The sequence below is a fragment of the Sus scrofa genome, chromosome 16, assembly GCF_000003025.6.
Source record: "Sus scrofa isolate TJ Tabasco breed Duroc chromosome 16, Sscrofa11.1, whole genome shotgun sequence".
NCBI lineage: Eukaryota > Metazoa > Chordata > Mammalia > Artiodactyla > Suidae > Sus > Sus scrofa.
The window spans coordinates 71,893,970-71,915,434 of NC_010458.4; the positions used below are offsets into that span (position 1 = coordinate 71,893,970).

Below are 21,465 nucleotides of genomic sequence, written 5' to 3' on the forward strand. Positions count from 1 at the left end.
GTCCCCCGGCTCCTGATCTCACCCTACAGCCCCGCCCAGCCTCCCTCCTCCCAGGCCGTGAGGCTCTGATTAGCCCCTTGGGGATGCCCAGCTCTGTGGGGAAAGGGTGCCCCAGACAGAGTCCCAGCAGGACACAGGCTTGAAGGTAGGGAGTGTTTTGCTGGGAGGGCAGAGAGAGCACCCAGGCTGCTGGAGAGAGGGGCTGGCTTCATGGGTGCGTGGCCTCTGCAGTCACACGGGGCCCTGCATTCACCAGGCCCCGTACCTGGTTGTGGCTATGCTGTCGCCATCTTGAACTTCCTCATTTTTGACCAAGTGATTCCATATTTTTCTGAAGAACCTTGAGTATCCATGAAAAATGTTTAAGCTTCTCCTCTGGGAGGCAGCTTTAAAATATAGAATCTGAGCAGGGGAGTGACACCATGAGAGCTGTGCCTTTGGGTCCAGCGACTGCCCGGCAGGAGGGAAGGCAGGAGCGACTCCTGGCAGGAGGCTGTGGTATGGGGGAGGGGAGGTGCACTGAGATCTCAGCAAGGACCAGAGCAGAGGGCGGGGCTGGCCCCATGGGCACGTCCCTGTCACAGCCAGTGGCAGGGTAGCCGGATACCCCCAAGGGCCAATGACAAATCCCTTCACCCCCACCATCCTGCCACCCCTGCCCAGGCTTAAGTCTGAGCTTCTAGGACCCCCTCCCTGCCATGTCCTTCTCATCTGGCCGCTGCTCGCCCCCCTTTCTCTGTCCCAGACTATCACAAGTCCCTGGAGGATGCTCTGAGCTCAGACACGTCCGGCCACTTCAAGAGGATTCTCATCTCTCTGGCCACGGTGGGTGAATTCAGAGCCCCAGGCCAGCCTGGCCCTCTGGGGCTCCTGGGAGTCAGGGGAGGGTTGCTGCAGGAAGGGCCGGGAGTTAGGAGTGCTCTCCTGGTGAAGAGGGGTCGTCCTCAGAGTCTCGGCCCTGAGGCAGTGACTGCCTCGTGCAAGGCCTTGTCCCTGTTCCCTTTCCAAAGCTGACTTAGTGCCACCTTCTCTGTGCAGCCCTCCTTGATTGCCCTTAGCCTGGCTTTTTTTGCCCCCCGAGCTGACGGGACGAAGCCATGTGGATGACCTTTCCCTGTGTCATCATCCAGGACTGTGTGTCACCATCTCTTAAATTCTCGTAGCCGGATGCCTAAGGTCCTGATGCACCGTTGTCCCAAGCTCCGTGTGTCCGATCAGGCCTTGGGCGACGTGCGTCCCCAGCATTTGTGTTCATGCTCAGGACTGCCTACCCTACGAGGGCAGGGTCATTGTGCCCTTGTCGCGGATGAGGGAGGGGGTTCAGAGAAGCGAGTGGCTGAGCGAGCTCCTGTGGCTGCTGCGGGACAGAGAGGGTGGAGGTTTGGGGGCTGACGTTTCTCGCTGGTCCTGCTGCAGGGGAACCGCGAGGAGGGAGGAGAAGACCGGACCCGGCCCAGGAAGACGCCAAGGTGAGACCTCGGCCACCCCCAGTGCCCCCCAACCCCTGCCCAGTGACTCCAGTTGACATCTGTCCCTCCCAGGCCCTAGCTGTCTGGGAGCGGGGAAGGGCCACGGCTGGTTTACTGGCTGGTTAGACTCTGGACCCCTTGAACCTCTCCATCCTTAGAAGTGAGACTAGAACAGGTTCCAGAACTTCTAGAAAGAGACTTGCAAGAGTGGTGTGGATCCTACTGACATTTCCTATGGGAAGACTAGGCTCCAGCCCCAGACCCTCAGAGCTGAAAGGGACTTGAAGATTGTCCAGGTCAAACCCCTCAGTTATAGTTGGTAAACAGAGGCCCAGAGAGGGTGAGTGACTTCTGAAAGTCACACAGCAGATCCGTGGCCAAGGTGGACTTGACCCAGAGGGAGCAGGTCTGGAAGCTTGCTGGGAAGGGGGCTTGAGTGCTAAAGGTCTCTGTTTATTAGGGAGTTTTAAAGGGAGTTCATCAGGGCTGGGGGCTTTGTTTTGTTCACGATGTGTCCAGAGCAGCATATGGCTGGTGCTCAGTATATATTGCTTTTGAATGAATGGGGGAGCAGGGGTTCTCTAGGGTCTCTACCCTGTTCCTGAGGCTGGTGAGCTTGAGATCTGGAGATAACTTTTCACGGAGGTTGGACAACCCCAAATCCATTGCCCCTGTGGGTCCCCATGGCTGGGAAGTCCCTGCTGAGGCCATCTGCACCGTCCCCACTGACCTATGCCTTGCTCCCAGCACCCTCTGGCCTGGCCAGGTGCAGCCTATGGGCATGGATACCAGCCCCCTTCCTTTACAGTGGATGGATTGGGGCACCAGTCCTGTTCTCAGCTCCACCAACAGAGGTGTGGAATGTTCCAGCACCGTCTGAGCCAAAGGATCCTTAGCTGTAACCTGACAGCTGCAGAACTGTTAGGATGTGCACTAAATACTAACTCTGATGCTGAGGCTGTTGTATGCTTTGACATGCCCCCTTTTTCATACTGGAGGAAACTCAATTTCCTTATCTATCCATGGGTACAGTTTCTAAATGGTGAGGGTGTGATTTGAACCCAGGCCAGCCTGACTGCAAAACCTGTACTTAAGAACCATTTAATATTCTCCAGGACCCAGGATAGTAATTTCCCTGCAGCTGCCCAACCAGGGAGCTGCTGGCATCTGGTTGGCCCCCGCCCCCCAAGTTTGGAATACAGTGGTCAGAAGCTGCAGGGTCCCAATGCGATAAGGAATTCCAGATGCAGTATGGGTGTGCATAGCCTGGGAAAGCCTGGCTTGCTAAAGCCACATTTCTTTCACCGATTCAACAGAATCTCTTAAGTGCTACTCTGAGCAGCCCTGTTGTGCTCTTGAGGGTCTCTAAACCTGGTTTCCTCTAGAAAGCTCACCCCAGATCCACCCTCCGCCCCGAAATTCATCCTTCTGGGAGTTTCACTTGGTGCCTGGTCTACCTATGAAGCCGTGCTTCTAGCTGCTGCCAGCAGGGGGCAATGGTGGGCCTTGTTGGCCGCCACCTTTCAGGAGAGAAGTGGGGAGAGAGAACCTGGGCGAAGGCAGTGAAGGGAGTCGGAGCCAGGCCCTGCCCCACTCAGCTGCTTCTCCAGATTCATAGCTGCTACCCTGATCTTAGTGTGGACTTCTTTTCTTATTAGAAATATTGTTCTTCCAATAATACTTATTTTTTGTAGACCTTTAAAAAATAGACAACAAAAACCCCCTTCTTAACCCATTGGTAATAATCATTGGTAATATTTTAGATTATATCAATCAGTCTAGTTACCTCCTAAAGTATATATGAAAGTGGATTCCTGATGTTACTCAGCCATGAAAAAGAATGAAATAATGGATGGACCTAGAAATTCTCATGCTAAGTGAAGTTAGTGAGAGACAGACATCATATGCTATCACTTATATGTGGTATCTTTTTTTTTTCCTTTTTTTTAAATTACTCAAATGAATTTATCACATTTGTTAGTTGTATAATGATCATAACAGTCTCATTTCACAGAATTTCCATCCCACAGCCCAAGCACATCCCCCACCCCCCAAACTGTCTCCTCCAGAGACCATAAGTTTTTCAATGTGTGAGTCAACATCTGTTCTGCAAAGTTCAGTCTGTCCTTTTTTCAGATGCCACATGTCAGTGAAAGCATTTGATGTTGGTGTCTCATTGTATGGCTGACTTCACTTAGCACGGGAATTTCTAGGTCCATCCATGTTGCTAAGAATGCTGGTATTTCGTTCTTTTTGATGGCTGAGTAATATTCCATTGTGTATATATACCACATCTTCTTGATCCACTCCTCTGTCGATGGATATTTAGGTTGTTTACAGCTTGGCTATTGAAAAGAGTGCTGCAATGAACATCGGAGTACATGTGTCTTTTCAAGTCATGGTTTTATCTGGATAGATGCCCAGGAGTGGGATTGCTGGATCAAATGGTAGTTCTATTTTGAGTTTTCTGAGGAATCTCCATACTGTTTTTCCACAGTGGTTGCACCAATTTACAATCCCACCAGCAGTGTACTAGGGTTCCTTTTTCTCCACACCCTCTCCAGCACTTATTGTTTGTAGACTTTTGGATGATAGCCATTCTGGCTGGTGTAAGGTGGTACCTCATCGTGGGTTTGATTTGCATTTCTCTGATAATGAATGATGTTGAACATTTTCTCATGTGTTTTTTGGCCATCTCTATGTCTTCTTTGGAGAACTCTGTTTAGATCTTCTGCCCATTTTTTGATGGGGTTGTTTGGGGTTTTTTTTTGGTATGGAGCTGCAGAAGGTGTTTATAAATTTTGGAGATGAATCCCTTGTCAGTCGATTCACTTGCAAAGATTTTCTCCCATTTTGTGGATTGTCTTTTCGTTTTGTTTAGGGTTTCCTTTGCTGTGCAGAAACTTTGAAGTTTGAGTAGGTCCCATTTGTTTACTTTTGTTTTTATTGTCAATACGCTGAGAGGTGGATCTGAGAAGATGTTGCTGTGGTTTATGTCAGAGAGTGTTTGGCCTATGTTTTCCTCTAAGAGTTGTATAGTGTCTGGTCTTATATCTAGGTCTTTAATCCATTTGGAGTTTATTTTTGTGTGTGGTGTTGGGGAGTGTTCTAATTTCATTCTTTCCATGTGGCTGTCCAGTTTTCCCAGCACCACTTATTGAACAAGCTGTCCTTTCTCCATTGTATATTCTTGCCTCCTTTGTCATAGATGAGTTGGCTGTAGGTGCATGGGTTGAATTCTGGGCTTTCTATCCTGTTCCAGTGATCTATATTTCTGTTTTTGTGCCAGTACCATATGGTTTTGATGACTGTTGCTTTGTAGTGTAGTCTGAAGTCCGGGAGCCTGATTCCTCCAGCTCCATTTTTCTTTTTCAGGATGTTTTTGGCCTTTCTGGGTCTTTTGTGCTTCCAAAAAACTTTAAAATATTTTGTTCAAGTTCTGTGAAAATATATATGGAATCTTTAAAAAGGATACAAATGAACTTATTTGCGGAACAGAAACAGACTCATAGACTTTGAAAAACTTATGGTTACCAAAGGGGACAGGTTGGCAGGGGAGGGATGGACTGGGAGTTTGGGATGGAAATATTCTAAAATTAGGTTGTAATGATGGTTGTACAACTATACGTGTAATAAAATTCACTAAATTAAGAAAAAAATTTTAATGGATTCATGGAGTTCCCTTGTGGCACAGGGGGTTATGGATCTAGTGACACTGCAGCGGCTTGGCTCACCACCATGGGGCAGGTTCAGTCTCTGGCCTGGGAATTTCCACATGCCATAGGCATAGCCGAAAAAAAAAAAAAAAAAATTCCTGACAGTTAAAAATGAATACTCTGTGAAGACAGTTGTGTATCATTAAAAAAAAAAAAAAAAATCAGCAGCATCACTTAATAGCTAAATACTATTCCATTTAGGAATCTCCCAAACACTTTCTCTCTAACCAACTCTTATCACATCCCTGATTTTTTTCCTTAGATTAGACTTCTAGAGATGATCGGAAATACTGGAGGAGGAGTTCCTGTCGTGGTGCAGTAGAAACGAATCTGACTAGGAACCACGAGGTTGCGGATTCGACCCCTGGCCCTGCTCAGTGGGTTAAGGATCCGGCGTTGCCGTAAGCTGTGGTGTAGGTCACAGACGCAGCTCAGATCCTGCATTGCTGTGGCTCTGGTGTAGGCCGGTAGCTCCAGCTCCGATTAGACCCCTAGCCTGGGAACCTCCATATGCTGTGGGAGCAGCCCAAGAAATGGCAGAAAGACCAAAAAAAAAAAAAAAAAAAAAAAAAAAAAATCTATTCTCTTAGCAACTTTCAAGTATACAATAGACTGTTGTTGACTAGTCACCATGCTGTACACTAGCGCCTCAGAACTTACTCATCTTATAACTGCAAGTTTGTACCCTTCGACGACCACCTCCCTATTTCCTAGGTACTATGTTTCTTTTTTTATGTTTTTAACGATTTTTCTTTTTTCCATTATAGTTGGTTTACAGTGTTCCATCCATTTTTTGCTGTGCAGCCGAGTGACCCAGCCACACATTTATGTGCAAGTTTTAGGTGCACATATGTTTTCATTTCTCTTGGGTATATGTCTAAGAGAATGCCTGGGTCGTAGGATAACTCTCTGTTTAACTGCTGGAACAACTGCCCAGGATAATTTTGGCCTGAAGAAGCTAAGTTAATAAGGAAAAGCTTTTGTGTTGAATATCTGGAAAATTATTGTAACACATGCATTTTTTTCATATTACAAATATTATTATCTTAAAAATGCTTTGAAAGGAAGGAATATGTCTTTTTTTTTTTTTTTTTTTTTTTTTTTTTTTGGTCTTTTTGCCATTTCTAGGGCTGCACCTGTGGCATGTGGAGTTCCCAGGCTAGGGGTCGAATCAGAGCCATAGTCACTGGCCTACACCAGAGCCACAGCAACGTGGGATCTGAGCTGTGTCTGCAACCTACACCACAGCTCACGGCAACACCGGATCCTTAACCCACTGAACAAGGCCAGGGATCGACCCCGCAACCTCATGGTTCTTAGTCGGATTCGTTCACCACTGTGCCACGACGGGAACTCCAGAAGGACTATTTCCGGGGGTTTTCTGATCTAAATAAGTGAAGAATCTTTGACACTTTAGATTCTTTTTTGTTGAATTTTTTTAAACATCTCCCTCTCTGTTTTTTAAGTTATTCCAGGCTTTTTTAGCATTGCTTAAAAAAAAAAAAAAAGATAAGATACACATAACACATCATAAAATTTACTACCTTGACCTTTTTGAAGTGTGCAGTTCACTGGTAGTCAATCCCTTTACAAATTGTTGTGCAGCCCTCGCTGCCATCCATCCATCGAACTCTTCACCTTGCAGAACAGAAAGTCTGTACCCATTAAACAATACCCACCCCTCCGCTTCTTCCCCCCCAGTCCCAGTAGCCGCAACTCTGCCTTCTGTCTCCGTGAGGTTTTCTCCTCGAGCTACCTCACATAGTTGCATAGCATTTGTCCTTTTGTGACTGGCTTATTTCACTTAGCATGAGGTCCTCAAGAGTCCGCCAGGTTGTTTTTACTGTGGAAGAGTGTCGATAAAAAGCATCCCATACTGTGAAATCAGCTTGTTAGGATCATTATACAACTACAGATGTGATAAATTCATTAGAGTAATAAAAAAATTTAAAAAAAAAAAGCATCCCATAATCCTAGTGGCCCCAGTAACTCCTGTTGGACGTTAAAACAAAAAATTAAAATAATGTATTTGCATGTTGAGAAAGGGTAAACGTGAAATGTCAGGAAAAATAAAATGAAATGCACAAGTGTTCCCCCGCCCCAGTCCTTCCCCTTAAAGGGAGCCATTGTCAGCAGTATCTGGACCTCCCTCTATTGCGACTTCCCAGTAAGTATACTGGAAGGGGGAGTGTACTTTTATCTTTTCTTACAGTTAAAAGGAACACTGTTATATGCAACATGCTGTACTTTTTTTTTTTTTTTTTTTTTTTTTTGTCTTTCTAGGGCTGCCCCCATGGCACATGGAGGTTCCCAGGCTAGGAATCGAATCAGAGCTATAGCCACCTGCCTACACCAGAGCCACAGCAACGTGGAATCCGAGCCATGTCTGTGACCTACACCACAGCTCACGGCAACACCGGATCCTTAACCCACTGAGCAAGGGCAGGGATCGACCCCGCAACCTCACGGTTCCTAGCCAGATTCGTTAACCCACCGAGCCACGACGAGAACTCCCCTTTTTTGCTTAATTTAAATGGGAACTCTCTATCTCCCCATAGACCACTTTCCTTTTTACTGGCTACCTGGATTTCTGTTACGAGATGAACTAAAGCCTGTTGAACAGCTGATCTAATCATGGTTTCCAGTTTGTCTCGATTACAAAGGTTGCTGCTTTGAACACCCCTACAGTAGATCTCGAAGGACTTTTGCTAGTTTCTCTGTAAGAGAAATTCCTAGCAACCTAACTGCTTGATCAGGCAGCCTGTGCATTTTAAATTTTGATAGCTACTAATTGCTCTAACAAAAACAAGTTCTCTAAAGCATAAGGCTATTGAGAAGTTTCTAAAGAGGATGGCTTCAGTCTTCCCAGTAGAAGAACGGGGTTTGGGAGAGTTTTGGGGACACTGGCAAAGGCCAAACTCAGTCTAGGGTACTGACTATATTTTGTTCCCAGGCCCTCAGAGCTTCCGCTATTTGCCTAGCAAACTAGTGTCCTAACTTCAGGATTCTGTGCTTGGTGTATTGTGATGGTGAAAATCCACTGTGTGACATGACTTGAACAGCTGGCATTTTCCCACTGGGGAGCCCCAGCCCCTCCAGGCTTCAGCTTCCTGTCTCCTGTCTGATGCAAGGGGTGAAGACCTCCTGGGGCCCTGTCACCTCTGAATGTGGTAAAGGGAGCGGGGAACTCGGCGCTTCTCACGCCTAACTTCTCGGTGGCCCTGAGCAGTCGTCCTAAGTTGCCCGCTGCGAGAGTTCGCATGCCCTGTCCTGTGTCCTGTCCTCTCTTAAATGCTTGCATCACCAATTCCCAGACCTGCCCCCTTTTTGAGCAACAGCCCAAAAGTCAGGAGAAGGTGTCCCCCGCCCTAAGCCCCATCCCTGCGCCCCATGGTGGGACCTCTGCTCCCCTGAGCCAGGCTCCCTCCCTTGCACCCCAGGGCCCCCTCTCCAGGCCTCCTCTGACCTACCATCCCTCTCTCCCTTCTCCTCCCTGCTCTCAGGTGGCTGCTGAGATTTTGGTGAGTGCCCTGTTCTTCACGCGGACTTTAACGGCCTGGGTGAAGTCTTGAGTCTGGCTGTGCCTCTGGAGGGCTGAGTGGGCAGAGTCAGGCAGTGATGGGGGGCGTGCACCCCAGGTTCTCTCTCTCCCCCATTCTGGGCCTCGAAAGAACCCCACTGGCTAAAACCTGGGCCAGGCAAGTGTTTGCCACATTTCTGCACTCAGCATCCATGTGATTCGTGCTACCTACCACCAGCTGTGAACAGTTTTCTTTACATGGACTCGTTTATTTATCTAGCTATTTTTTGTCTTTTTTTTTTAAGGGCTATACCAGCGGCATACAGGAGTTCCCAGGCTCGGGGTCGAATTGGAGCCGTAGCTGCCAGCCTGTGCTACAGCCACAGCAACACAGGCGCCGAGCCTCATCTGCATCCTAACTGCAGCTCACAGCAACGCCGGATCCTTAACCCACTGAGCGAGGCCAGGGATCGAACCCATGTCCTCACGGATACTAGTCAGGTTCATTACTGCTGAGCCACGACGGGAACTTGTACCTAGACTCTATTTTAACCCAAAACGTGTTACTTGAAAGGAAATTCAGTATTGATGTCAATAGAACTGGTAGCTGGCTGGAAGATCACTGTGGACGCATGTGTACATGGTGTGTAAACATACACGTGCCTTTTTGCCACGCTCAGGGAAACACTGGCTAGATCCTTTCTCCTTGCGTGTGTGCACAGACACACTTTCCCAGTGGGGTTTTCAGAGGGTTTAACGACAGAAGGAGAACTTCCAGTCTCCGTGCCCAGGGCCTGTCTGCCCCTGCCCTGGGCCCAGTTACATGACCCCAAGGTCCCAGGGCACTTGCCTGGTGCACAGCTCCTCTGGGTGAGTCTGCAGGGCCCCTGGGAGGGGCAGCGGGGACGTGGAGGCTGGGAAAGCGGCCAGCACTCGCCTCCTTGGGTGGCTGGGCTGGCCTTGCTTCTAACTGCCCTGGGCCCAGGCAGACACGAAAGTGAGTAACAAGCAAGGCTTTTGTGTGTCTTCCCTCCCAAATCCCGGCCGCCACCTGGGCTCTGCAGGAAATAGCAGACACATCCAGTGGAGACAAGACTTCCCTGGAGACGCGTTTCATGACGATCCTGTGCACGCGTAGCTATCAGCACCTCCGGAGAGGTGAGGCCTGCCTCCCTCCCCTTCCCGGGTCTGGCCAAGAGGAGGCCGTTGCCCACCTGCCCGCTCCTCACCCCGGCAGGGGAGGATGGTAGCTGATGGGGACTGGGAGCCCCGGATCCAGTCCTGGTCTACCACTAACGCAGCATTCAGCCTTGGGCCAACTCATTCAAATGGAATGCCTGGGATAAGGGGTAGCAGCTGGCTTAAGGCCCCAAGGCCCACAAATTAATAGTGGCTGCCGAGCATGCTGTGTTGAGAAGGATTCGAAGGTTCTGTGTCACGAGTCTTTGGTGACATCTGCCAGGAGCAAGACAGTGAGGGGTGATGATGGCACCAGGACCATGTACGCATCTTCGAGCCACTGGCTGCCACGTGCACAGGGCACACCTGTATGCGGGTGGCTCTCACATCAAGTGATCTAACGCGCCCTCACCACCGTGACATTGACATTTTAACATGCATGTGCCTGGCACGTTCCAGTAAAATACTTAAGGTGTTTAGCCCAGTGACTAAAAGAACGGACTTGGGAGCCGACTGCCTTGACTCAGATCTCCCGCTCAGCCGTTGTGTGACCTTGGGCAAGTTACCAAATGGGCCTTCGTTCCCTGACGATACACTGGGGACTTCAATTGTGTTTCACGTGACTAGGGTGAGGATACAAAAAATAAGTACCCAGAAAGTTCTTAGCCCCCTGGCTGGCACCTGTAAGTTGCTCAGTTACTCACACGCGTCTCTATCCCAGCTTGACACAGGAGGAAGGGGAGGCCCAGGAACAGGGCTGGGTTCACTCAAGGTCATTCCCTGAGCTTGGGGCAGAGCCTGGAATAGGACACATGCTCCTTCTGCCACCCCATGGGTTCTGGGAGCTTGTCTTAGCTTCTGACTTGGTAAACATCTGGCTCCAAACCCAAGGCAGCCTTGAGGTCAGAATGCCCCTCCCACGACAGTCCTGCCCGGTGCGTTTGGGCCCAGGCTGCAGCCACACCTGCTGCCCTTTTCCACTGTCCCAAAGCACATCCTGTGGGCGGAGCTGGGCGGGTGGGGTGGGTGGTCTTCCCTCCACCTGTGCGTTGAAGCTCACCCCCCACCTCTGGGCCTTCTCTTGGTGACAGTCTTCCAGGAGTTCGTCAAGATGACCAACTACGACGTGGAACACACCATCAAGAAGGAGATGTCTGGGGACGTCAGAGACGTGTTTGTGGCCATCGGTAACTGGCGGGGACCAAGGGGAAGGGCTGGGGATCGAGAGAGGCCTGGCGGGGCAAGGCACGGGGACCACGGCCGGAGTCCCTAGGTGGGTGAAGCCTTTGCAGCTTCCTAAGCGGCTCGTCCCGGAAAGTAAACACTGCCACATCCTGGGGTCCCCCGGTGTGTGGTTGGCGGGGGAACACAAGGACTTGTTCCAGGCTACAGGGCAGATGAGGAGATAGTTTTCTGGGGAGGTGGCCGGGAGGGCTGGGCGGGGGTGCGGTGTTCTGTAGGACTAGGGTGTACACACACCCACACACACACCCACACACACATTCCTGCCTCCCAGCACCTGCGTCTCTTTGATTACTCTCTTATTGTGTAATTTGAGTTCTTGACTTTGAAAATGTCTTTCCTCTTTAGGATCTCAGTTTCTCTGTGTGAATAGATATGAGCAAGGTCACACTTGTTTTTCATAGTTTGAGTGATTAACGCTGTCTTAGGACACCAAAATGTATTATGTTGATGAACTTTTTAAAAAAAATATCTTACCTGGAGGTATCAGTGGCAGGTTTTCACATAATCACTATCCATTACGAGATGGACTTGATTCAGGGATTTTTCTTTTTGTTTTTGTTTGTTTGTTTGGGGGATTTTTTTGGCCATGCCCTCGCATGCAGAAGTTCTCAGGCCAGACGTCAAACCCATGACACAGGAGTTCCTGTTGTGGCTCAGCAGAAAGGAATCCGACTAGGAACCATGAGGTTGCGGGTTCAATCCCTGGCCTCGCTCAGTGGGTTAAGGATCCGATGTTGCCGTGAGCTGCGGTGTAGATCACAGACGCAGCTTGGATCTGGCATTGCTGTGGCTCTGGTGTAGGCTGGCAGCTGTAGCTCTGATTAGACCCCTAGCCTGGGAACCTCCATATGCCACAGGTGCAGCCCTAAAAAACAAAAAAGGCAAAAAATATACAATAAAAATTAAAAAAAAAAAAACCATGACACAGCAGTAACCAGAGCCACAGCAGTGACACCAGGTCCTTAACCCACTGTGCCGCCAGGGAACTCCTCTGGGACTCTAAATGTGGGGGAAAGGTGTTTTAGAACAGAGGAAGCAGAGGTCTCATTGGTGTGATGGTATTTAACATTCCGTGCATCTTTACCACCTGGGGCCAACCCCTAGGAGGCAGAATAGCCAGTGAATCTAGGTAGAGTTCCTGCCCTGCCACTTAACTAGCTGTACAGTATGTCCTTTGTCAAGTCGCAAAAAACCCCACGCCTCCGTTTTCCTCCTCTGTGATGGGGACGTTATAATGGTCCCCAGATTCAAGTGAGTTAATTGTAGGTACAGGACTTAGAACATAAGCACACTGGATAAATGTTAGCTTTCAGTGCTATTTCCTGCCATGCCCTGTGTGAAGTTAGTCGTGCAGAGCTTTGGTTCCATCTTCACAAGGTGTTTTTCTTGGCTGATTTTACAGAGTGGGATGCTGAGTTTCCGGTTACGTAGCAGAAGTAGAGGCAGGACTCCCCGTAGAAAATGCCTGAGCCCAAATCTCATGCTTCTGTTAATTATCAGAGTAATTAGTCTCTGGAGACAGCTTCTGATCTTGCCCTCTTGGTGTTCCTCTCTCCTCCTCCCGCCCCCAGAACGGGTGTATACGTGCCTGCACCTGCATGGATGCTCACGTGTGCACGTGCACAAACACACACACACACGCACACCACTCCACCTCCCTCCATCATGTAGCAGGCCTCAGGGTCCTCTGAAACAGAGGGGTGGGCTTCGGGTGCTAGGGAGAGCTTTTGGGCTTGGTTGCAGCGCAGAGGGAAATTTTTGCCCAGTCTTCTCTTTAACGACACTGACTGAGCCCCAGACGTGAAGTCAGGGGCAGGCTCCTTGGAGAACGTGACACGACTGGGGATGTGGATTTTGGGAGGTAAAGTAGTGGAGAGCAGACAGGAAACTTCTTAGTGGAGAACAAAGGCACAAAGGAATTCATAGAGTGTTCTGGAAAATGCCAAAACAGGCAGTGAGAGAGGGAGGCAGAAGGTTTGATTTTCAGGCCAGAGTGCTGAGGGTTTGTTTTGGGGGTAAGGAGCTGGCAAGGTGGGTGCATGGTGTGATCTTTCCCACCAGGGAGGGACGTGCCCACCTCCTGCATGACTGTGCCCTGGGGATGTGCAAAGCCAGCCTCTTACTCCCTGCCCCCCTCAAAGGGGCGCCTTCATAGCCAGCGTCATTCCAGCTTTCTGGTCCTAGCGTCTGGTTCCTCCTTAAGCTGTCTGACACACTCCCCCCAGCGTGAGCTCTGGAATCTTGGAATCCAGCAGCTGTTCAGGGTTCGAGACCCCCCCAGGTCTTGAGAAAGGGCCAGGGTTGTTGCAGCCAGGCAGGCATTATCTGGGGCGGGGGTGGTTGCACAGCAGGCAAGGCAAGAGTATGCAGATTCTGGGGCAACACCCAGCCCCAGGGATTGGCACAGTGCCGAAAATCAGAGTATATCTCCGTCAGGAGTTGTCAGACATCAGACTGCACCAACGTGAGACTGACCAGCCATCAGGGTTTGTGCTAAAACCACGACTGTCCCAGTCAGTGGGATGCCTTGGTCACCCACCTTCAGAGTCCCAGACTCAGCACATCTGGATTTGGACACGAGTATTTGCTCTCTCCCAAGTTCCCACACAGTGCTAATGCCTTCCAGGAACTAGACTTTGAGAACACCTGCTCAAGTTCCCCCTGTGGCACAGTGGGTTAAGAATCTGACTGCAGTGGCTTGCGTTGCTATGTAGGTGCTGGTTTGAACCCCAGTCCCAGTGCAGTGGGTTAAAGGATCCAGTGTTGCTGCAGCTGTGATTCAATCCCTGGCCCAGAAATTTATATTTGCCTTGTGTACAGCCATCCAAAAAAAAAAAAAAAAAAAAAAATCCAAATGGGGAAAACACCTGCTCAAAATACTTCTTCTTCTTTTTTTTTTTTTGCCTTTTCTAGGGCTGCTCCCACGGCATATGGAGGTTCCCAGGCTAGGGGTCGAATTGGAGCTGTAGCCACCGGTCTATGCCAGAGCCACGGCAGCACGGGATTCGAGCCGAATCTGCGACCTACACCACAGCTCACGGCAACACCGGATCCTTAACCCACTGAGCAAGGCCAGGGATTGAACCCGCAACCTCATGGTTCCTCGTCAGATTCGTTAACCACTGCACCGCGACGGGAACTCCTCGAAATATTTCTTGAATCTGAGTCTCTAGAGTGGCGCCTAAGACCCGAGTGTTAAACAAGTTCTGCTTTGATTCTGCTGCCCTTAGACGTGTGAGGCCCTGGGCCTTGGCTTCACAAGCGGTTTCTTGCCTCTGCATCCTCTGCTGGCCTTGGGGAGCTGCCAGCACCTTAGCAGCAAGTGAGGTGCAACTTAGTGAGATTAGGCTTTGGGATGGGACTGAGGAGGTGGCATCAGGAAGTGGGAGCAACGGTGTCAGGCCCTGGGTTCTGACCTTGGGGTCAGCAGTGACCCCGGGCCCAGGTTGTGGGGAAAAGAGATGCTACTTCTGGAGCAGTGACAGCTGCCACCCGCAGTCTGGGCCCACTTCCTCTGACCAAGTGCCCTGCATCTCTCCCCCTCTCTCCTCCCTACCAGTTCAAAGTGTCAAGAACAAGCCTCTCTTCTTTGCCGACAAACTTTACAAATCCATGAAGGTAAGAAAACTTGCTTGTCTGTTCCTTACCCTTCAAGCGCTTCTGCCCCTATAAACACAGATGGGGAGTTCCTGTCGAGGCACAGCAGAAACAAATCCCACTGGGAACCATGAGGTTGCGGGTTCGATCCCTGGCCTCGCTCAGTGGGTTAAGGATGCGGCGTTGCTGTGAGCTGTGGTGTAGGTCACAGAGGCGGCTTGGATCCTGCATTGCTGTGGCTGTGGTGTAGGCCGGCAGCTGTAGCTCTGCTTGGACCCCTAGCCCAGGAGCATCCATATGTCGAGGGTGCAGCCCTAAAAGGACAAAAAAAAAAAAAAAAAGAAACCCACAGATGGGCACCATTCCCCAGATCAGGAGCTGTGGCTGTTTCCACCCATCTGATATTTATCAATGTCTGGCTCTGGGGTAGTAGTTTTCAATGAGGGTGACATCAAACATTTGATGGTGTTCAGACACGTTGTGGTTGTCACAACCTGGGGGGCATGGCTGCTGGCATCTGGTGGGTAGAGAGCAGAGATGCTGCTGAACTTCTTACAACACACAGGACAGACCCCCAGGACAGACCCCCACAACTACGGATGCTCTGGCTCAGATGCCATGGTTGAGAAACTTGTTCTGGGGACACAGGGCTGAGCAGGACAGTCGCTGCCCCCCTGGAGCGCCCCTCCTAGCAGGGGACCCAGTGTCTCCTATGACAAATGATCACAAAGGGAAGCAAGCTCAGCTCTGGGACGAGCCCTCGCTTCCTGAAAACCCAGGCTACTCGGGGCACCTTCTGAGCCCAGCAAGCAGCGTCCCAGCAGCTGACAGCCCGGGCGGGGGGCTTCGGTGGGAGCCAGCCTGAGACCCCTGTCAGCCGGTCAGGGCAACCATCCCTCGAGCCCTCACCATGGACCAGCTCTGACTCGGAGCTGGTATTCCGAGCTCCCCGGAGGCAGAGGCGGCCCCGCGGCTGCCCATGTATTCTCGGTGCTGCGTCTGCTCCTCCGACCCCCGTGTGTTAGTTTCCGGGGGCTGCTGCCACAAGTTACCACAAATCGGGTGACCACAGAAATGTATTCTCCATGGTTCCAGAGGCCAGAAATTCAAGCCAAAGGGGTCCACAGCCTTGGTTTTCTGGAGGAACCCCTGTGCCTCCTCCCAGATCTGGGCAGCTGCTGGGAGCTGGTGTTTCTGGGCCTGTGGGCGAAATCCCTCCAGCCTCTGCCGTTATCTTCCCACAGCTTTTGTGGGTCTGTCTCTGTGTCCCCTTCCTGTAAGGACACCGGTTATTGGATCTAGGGCTCGCTCTCATCATCCCGACTCATGACCTGTGCAAAAACCCCGTCTCCAAATGAAGTCCCACTGTAAGGTTCCAGGCACACATGGATTTGGGGGGCACACCATTCAACTCCTCCTGGCTTTTGTTGCCTCTCTCTGGCCAGTCCTCGGCCCTGGGGGCAGGGTGGAGGGCGCGGTCAGGACTGTTTGTGGAAGTCAGAGGAGGATGCTCCCCCCACCCCCGGAGGGAGGCGAGAGACGTAGGAACACCCATGAGCTCCTGCCTGACTTAACCCCGTTCCTCCTCCTCCTGCCCTGTGCCCCCCCTCCCCTGGCACTGCCAGGGCGCTGGCACGGACGAGAAAACCCTCACCAGGATCATGATCTCCCGGAGTGAGATTGACCTGCTCAACATCCGGAGGGAGTTCATTGAGAAATACGACAAGTCTCTCCACCAAGCCATTGAGGTAAGGGGCGGGGTTAGGGGGTCGGTGGGGACAGGGTGGGTGTCAGATCCCTGAATATAGGTGAGAGGTCCTTTTCAGCCCCAAACCGTCACCTCTGAGAACAGCTAGGACATGGCCGAGTGAGAAGACACCTGCCTCACTGTTTACACCAAAATAAATGCCAGATAGATCAAAGGCTTATAATTAAAGATTTCCAAATAAAACGGAGCCTTTTTGGCTGTACCCATGGAGTGCCCAGGCCAGGGACTGAACCCTCGCCACAGCAGTGACCTGAGCCACTGCAGTGGCAACACTAGATCCTTAACTGACTGAGCCACATGGAAACTCCTTGTTTCTGCTCTTAAAAGCCATTTTATTACCGTATCATTTACATACCATAAAATCCACTTATTTCAAGGGTGTAAGTCAGTAATTTTGAGCCAGTTTAATGAGTGGTACAGCCATCACCACAATCCAGTGTTATAACTCTGTCATCACCCTTGTGATAATGGGTAAGCCTTGTACCTCATTACCTATTTTATTTCTTCCAGCCCTAGGCAATCTTCAAGTGACTTTCTGACTGTAGATTTGCCCTTTCTGATTATTTTGTATAAATGCAATCAAGTAATATGTGATCTTCTGTGCCTTTTCTCTTTTTCTTTATTTCTTTTCTTTTTGGTCTTTTTAGAGCCGTACCTGCGGCATATGGAGGTTCCCAGGCTAGGGGTCGAATCAGAGCTGCAGCTGCCGGCCTATGCCACAGCCACAGCAACACCAGATCCGAGCTGCATCTGTGACCTACACAGCTCACGGCAATGCCAGATCCTTAACCCATTGAGTGAGGCCAGGGATCGAACCTGCGTTCATAGATACTAGTCGGGTTCGTTAACTGCTATGCCATGAAGGCAACTCCCTTTTTTCTTTAAAAAGCCCATTTCTTTGACTTTGAGACTGGCCAAGATCTTTAAGTATGAAACTGCATTTGTGACAAGACTGTGGGAACTCTTCGCAGGCAGTCTCACACGGAGGTGTAAATTGGTAGCATTCTTTCTTATTTTTTTTCCCCAGCTTTATTGAGAAATGATAGACACATATATCGCACTATATAAGATGTACGGCATGATGATTTGACTTACATACATGGTGCAATAATTGCCACAGTAAGTTTAGTGGCCATCCATCATCTCACAGAGATATAAAATTAAAAGAGAAAAACAGTTGCGTGTGATGAGAACTCTTAGGATACACTCTCCGTACTTTTATATATAACATACAGCACTGTTAATTTCATTTAGCATGTTGCACATTACATATCTAGAACTTATTAATCTTATAACTGGGAGTTTGTACCTCCAGTCACTTTGACTTTTTTTTTAATTTTGTCTTTTTAGGGCCACACTTGCAGCATATGGAGGTTCCCAGGCTAGGGGTCGAATCGGAGCTACAGCTGTCAGCCTACACCACAGCAACGCCAAATTCAAGCCGCGTCTGCGACCTACACCACAGCTCACAGCAACGCTGGATCCTTAACCCACTGGGTGAGGCCAGGGATCGAACCAGCATCCTCACAGTTCCTAGTCGGATTCATTTCCGCTGTACCATGAGGGGAACTCCTCTCATCTATTTCTTTCCTCCCTCTACTCTGCTGTCCTCTGGCAACCACCTGTTGGCTCTCTGCATCTATAACTCTGTTTCTTTTTGTTGCATTTGTCATTTATTTTGTTTGTTAGATTCCTCATATAAGTGAAACTCTACAGTATTTGTCTTTCTCTGACTTTTTTCACTTAGCATAGTACCCTCTAGGTTTAAAGGGTAGCTTAGTAGTTTCAGAGTTTTAAATGCATAAATTTTGGACTTGATTCTCCTTGTAGGAATTTATCCTATAGACATAGCCAGCTGGCAGAGAACATTTATGCCAGCATTTCTTATCGTCTCAAAAGATTGGGAGACCTTCCTACAGAGTCGTTAAATAAAGTATGGTACATCCATATGATAGAGTACTGTATAGCCATGAACAAGTTTGAGGAGGCTCTTTGTGCTGATCTGTCTAAATAAAAAATTATGGCCCAGAACAAGGGAGTTCCCGCTGTGGTACAGTGGGCTAAGGATCTGGTGTTGTCTCTGCAGTGGAGCGGGTTTGATTCTCGGCCCTGCACAGTAGGCTAAGGATCTGGCATTGCCGCAGCTGTGGCATAGGTGGCAGCTCCGGCTCGGATTTGATCCCTGGCTTGAGAACTTTCACATGCCACAGGTGCGGGCCAAAAAAAAAAAAAGAAGAAAAAAAATTACAAAGACAAAAAAAATGTGGTACAGATGACAGGAGCCCTCTAAAAGGAGGGAGCTCTGTCTTGCCACCCCACCCCCAGCCCTGTTGTGTGGCAGATATTATGATGTGTCATACACCCAGTCATGTCCACATTAAATTCCTGCAAGGGCCTGGTACCCAGTCAGTGCTTGATAATGTTTATTCAAATAAGGAGTCCCTAACACAGGTGTTCGTGGCTGTGGGGCAGGGTATCAGCAGAGCGAGAGGCTGCTAAGGGAGGAGGCAAGAGCAGAGGGCAGGAACGCTGTGCCCAGGACAGGGGCGACCGATGGCAGGGTCGCCCTTGTGGATTGGGGCCGACGCAGAGGGTGTGATGGACGGAGGAAGGCTAAGCATACAGGTGGAGAGATGACCAGGATGCTTGCGGAAGGAAGTAGAGAGATGATGCCACATAGCGTCACGAGGGTCACACCACCCAAAGCCTTGAAGCCAGGCTGAGAGCTTAGACGTTTTCCCAAGGAGAGTGGGCCCACAGGAGGGACACTCCCAGGCCATCGCAGCTGGGGGCAGGGACATTGAGGCCATCAGAGCCGTTTCACTCACTCTGCTCTTCTCCCTCTGTCCCTGCCAGGGCGACACCTCCGGGCACTTCCTGAAGGCCTTACTGGCCATCTGCGGAGGTGAGGACTAGGACCAGCAGCGCTGGCGGGCACCTCTGCCAAGAAGGGGTCAGCCACACACTCGCCTGATGACCCAGCCTGATGCTCCAGCTCCAGAGACTAAGGGTGGGGGAGGGGTCAGGGTGGGCTCTTATCTTCGGCTGGGGTTCAGGAAAGGCTCCCACTCCCACGATCCCCAGAGGGCCCGGCATGGTCACTCCTGCTCAGTCTGAGCGACGAAAGAACCATAGCCATTGATCCTGTCCCCTCCCATCTGCCCCCCTCACGCCTTCCCAGCTTCTGCCCCTTGTCACAGCCTCTGCCCTGGTTTGGGCTTTGTCAAAACCAAAAACATACTGAGCCTCTGTCTGTGAAGTGAGTGACGCGTGTGCTTTGCCTGGTGAGGTGGGGTGGCAGGTGCGGTTCTGGGGGAGGGAGGGAAGGAGGAGAATTGGCTTCCAGCCAAATGACAGTCCCCCCACCATGTCACCCCCCCACCACCACCGCTGATTAGAGCTCTGAACCAGGAGTCCCAATACCTGGGTTCACATTTGCATCTGCCACGTGTTTTCTTTGTGACTCCAGGCCAATCTCTTTCCTTCCCTGCGTCTCTATTTTCTTCTCCACAAAACGAGAGAGCGCAATGAAAAGACCCTGCCTTTTCCTCTAACAGTGACATTCTAGGATGTGCCTCCAAATCACTCCCTTTCCACTTCTCTCTTTATTTTTTTCATTATTTATTTACTCGGGGTTTTTTTTAGGGCCGCACCTGCAGCATATGGAGGTTCCCAGGCCAGGGGTCGAATCGGAGCTATACCCGCTGGCCTGCGCCGCAGCCACAACAATGCCAGATCCAAGCTACGTCTGCAACCTACACCACAGCTCACAGCAACGCCCGATTCTTAAGATTCTTAACCCACTGAGCGAGGCCGGGGATCAAACCTATGTCCTCATGGGTATTAGTCAGATTCGTTTCCCCTGAGCCACGATGGGAACTCCATGCACTTCTCTCTTTAAATAGTGAGAGACATCCAGACCCATGAACACATTTCCAGGACGGATCTGTGGTTTTGACCGAGAACCTGCAGCCTGGATTGTCCTCAGTAGAGCCGAGGTGTTAACCTGCCCAGGAGTGAATTCCCCTGGGAATCCTGCAGAAGGGTCTGAGCTTGGGTCCAGCCTGGGTCTCAGGTCCCCTCTCCGCCCCCTGCTGCGTAGACGTTTCTCTGTGCACTCTTCATTCATTTCAGCCGAGCCCAGACTTCCTCTTGAACTCTTCAGGGGCCCCGGATTCAGTCGTGATCTGGGGAAGCCCGTGGAGAATCTCCACTTTGTGATGATCAGTGATTAGCAGCAGGTCAGCTGCAGCTTGTGTGTCTCCCTCACCCCAAGCTCTGCTCCTGCTTGGAGATCTCAAGTTAGGCAGCCACCAGAGCGTGCTGGCTGGAGGGCTTTGCTCCCTGTCCCGGCTGGCCTGTCCTTTCCAGTCGTTCAGCATGCTTAGTGTAACTGCTGGGCTGGGAACGGGGCTGGGTCCGTTCTGGTGTGATCTGCCCCGGCCAGGTTGGACCTCGCTGTTTGAAAAAACCCTGTCTTCATCCCTGGTGTAATGAATCCGCAAGTAAGACAGTTACCTTGAGCCTTCCCCACTTCCTTCCCTCCAGCAGGCTGAGCCCAGACCCCGTGAAGGTCAGCTGACAGCTTGTTTGAGTCTTGCCCAACTTAATTTAACTGTTACCAAAGAGAAACTAATAATGCTTCAGAGCCTGGGGGCAGACCTTTGCTGCTAACTGCCCGTGAGCATGCCCTCCCTGAGCTCCCGGGTCAGCCAGGGTCCTGTTCCCCTGTGGCACAGCCTCTGCAGTCAATGAGATGATTCAGGGAAGTGCCAGGCAGGCACCTGCTCAGCTCTGAAGCAGCTGTCGGCACCACCTGCCCTGAGCCAGGCCCCGTTGTAGGAGTGGGGAGGTAGCTCCTAAGATATTTTCTTGAGCTTTGTTTTCAAGACGTCCTTAGCCACGGATCACAGAGGCATCCAAAGACAAATATGAAAGTGCCTTTAAAAACATGCACTAAGCAGGGAGTTC

At 50.5% G+C, this 21,465-nt stretch overlaps 1 protein-coding gene across 1 annotated transcript in view; it reads left to right on the forward strand.

Annotated features, from left to right (window-relative positions):
* ANXA6 (annexin A6) overlaps positions 1–19,754 on the forward strand; it is a 56,495-nt gene extending 36,741 nt beyond the window's left edge. The window contains 9 exon segments of the mRNA XM_005672613.3: positions 746–825; positions 1,417–1,441; positions 1,444–1,469; positions 8,689–8,706; positions 9,770–9,863; positions 10,976–11,071; positions 14,689–14,747; positions 16,352–16,474; positions 19,351–19,754. Of these exon segments, the coding sequence (XP_005672670.3) occupies positions 746–825; positions 1,417–1,441; positions 1,444–1,469; positions 8,689–8,706; positions 9,770–9,863; positions 10,976–11,071; positions 14,689–14,747; positions 16,352–16,474; positions 19,351–19,410 (581 nt within the window). The 3' untranslated portion in view covers positions 19,411–19,754.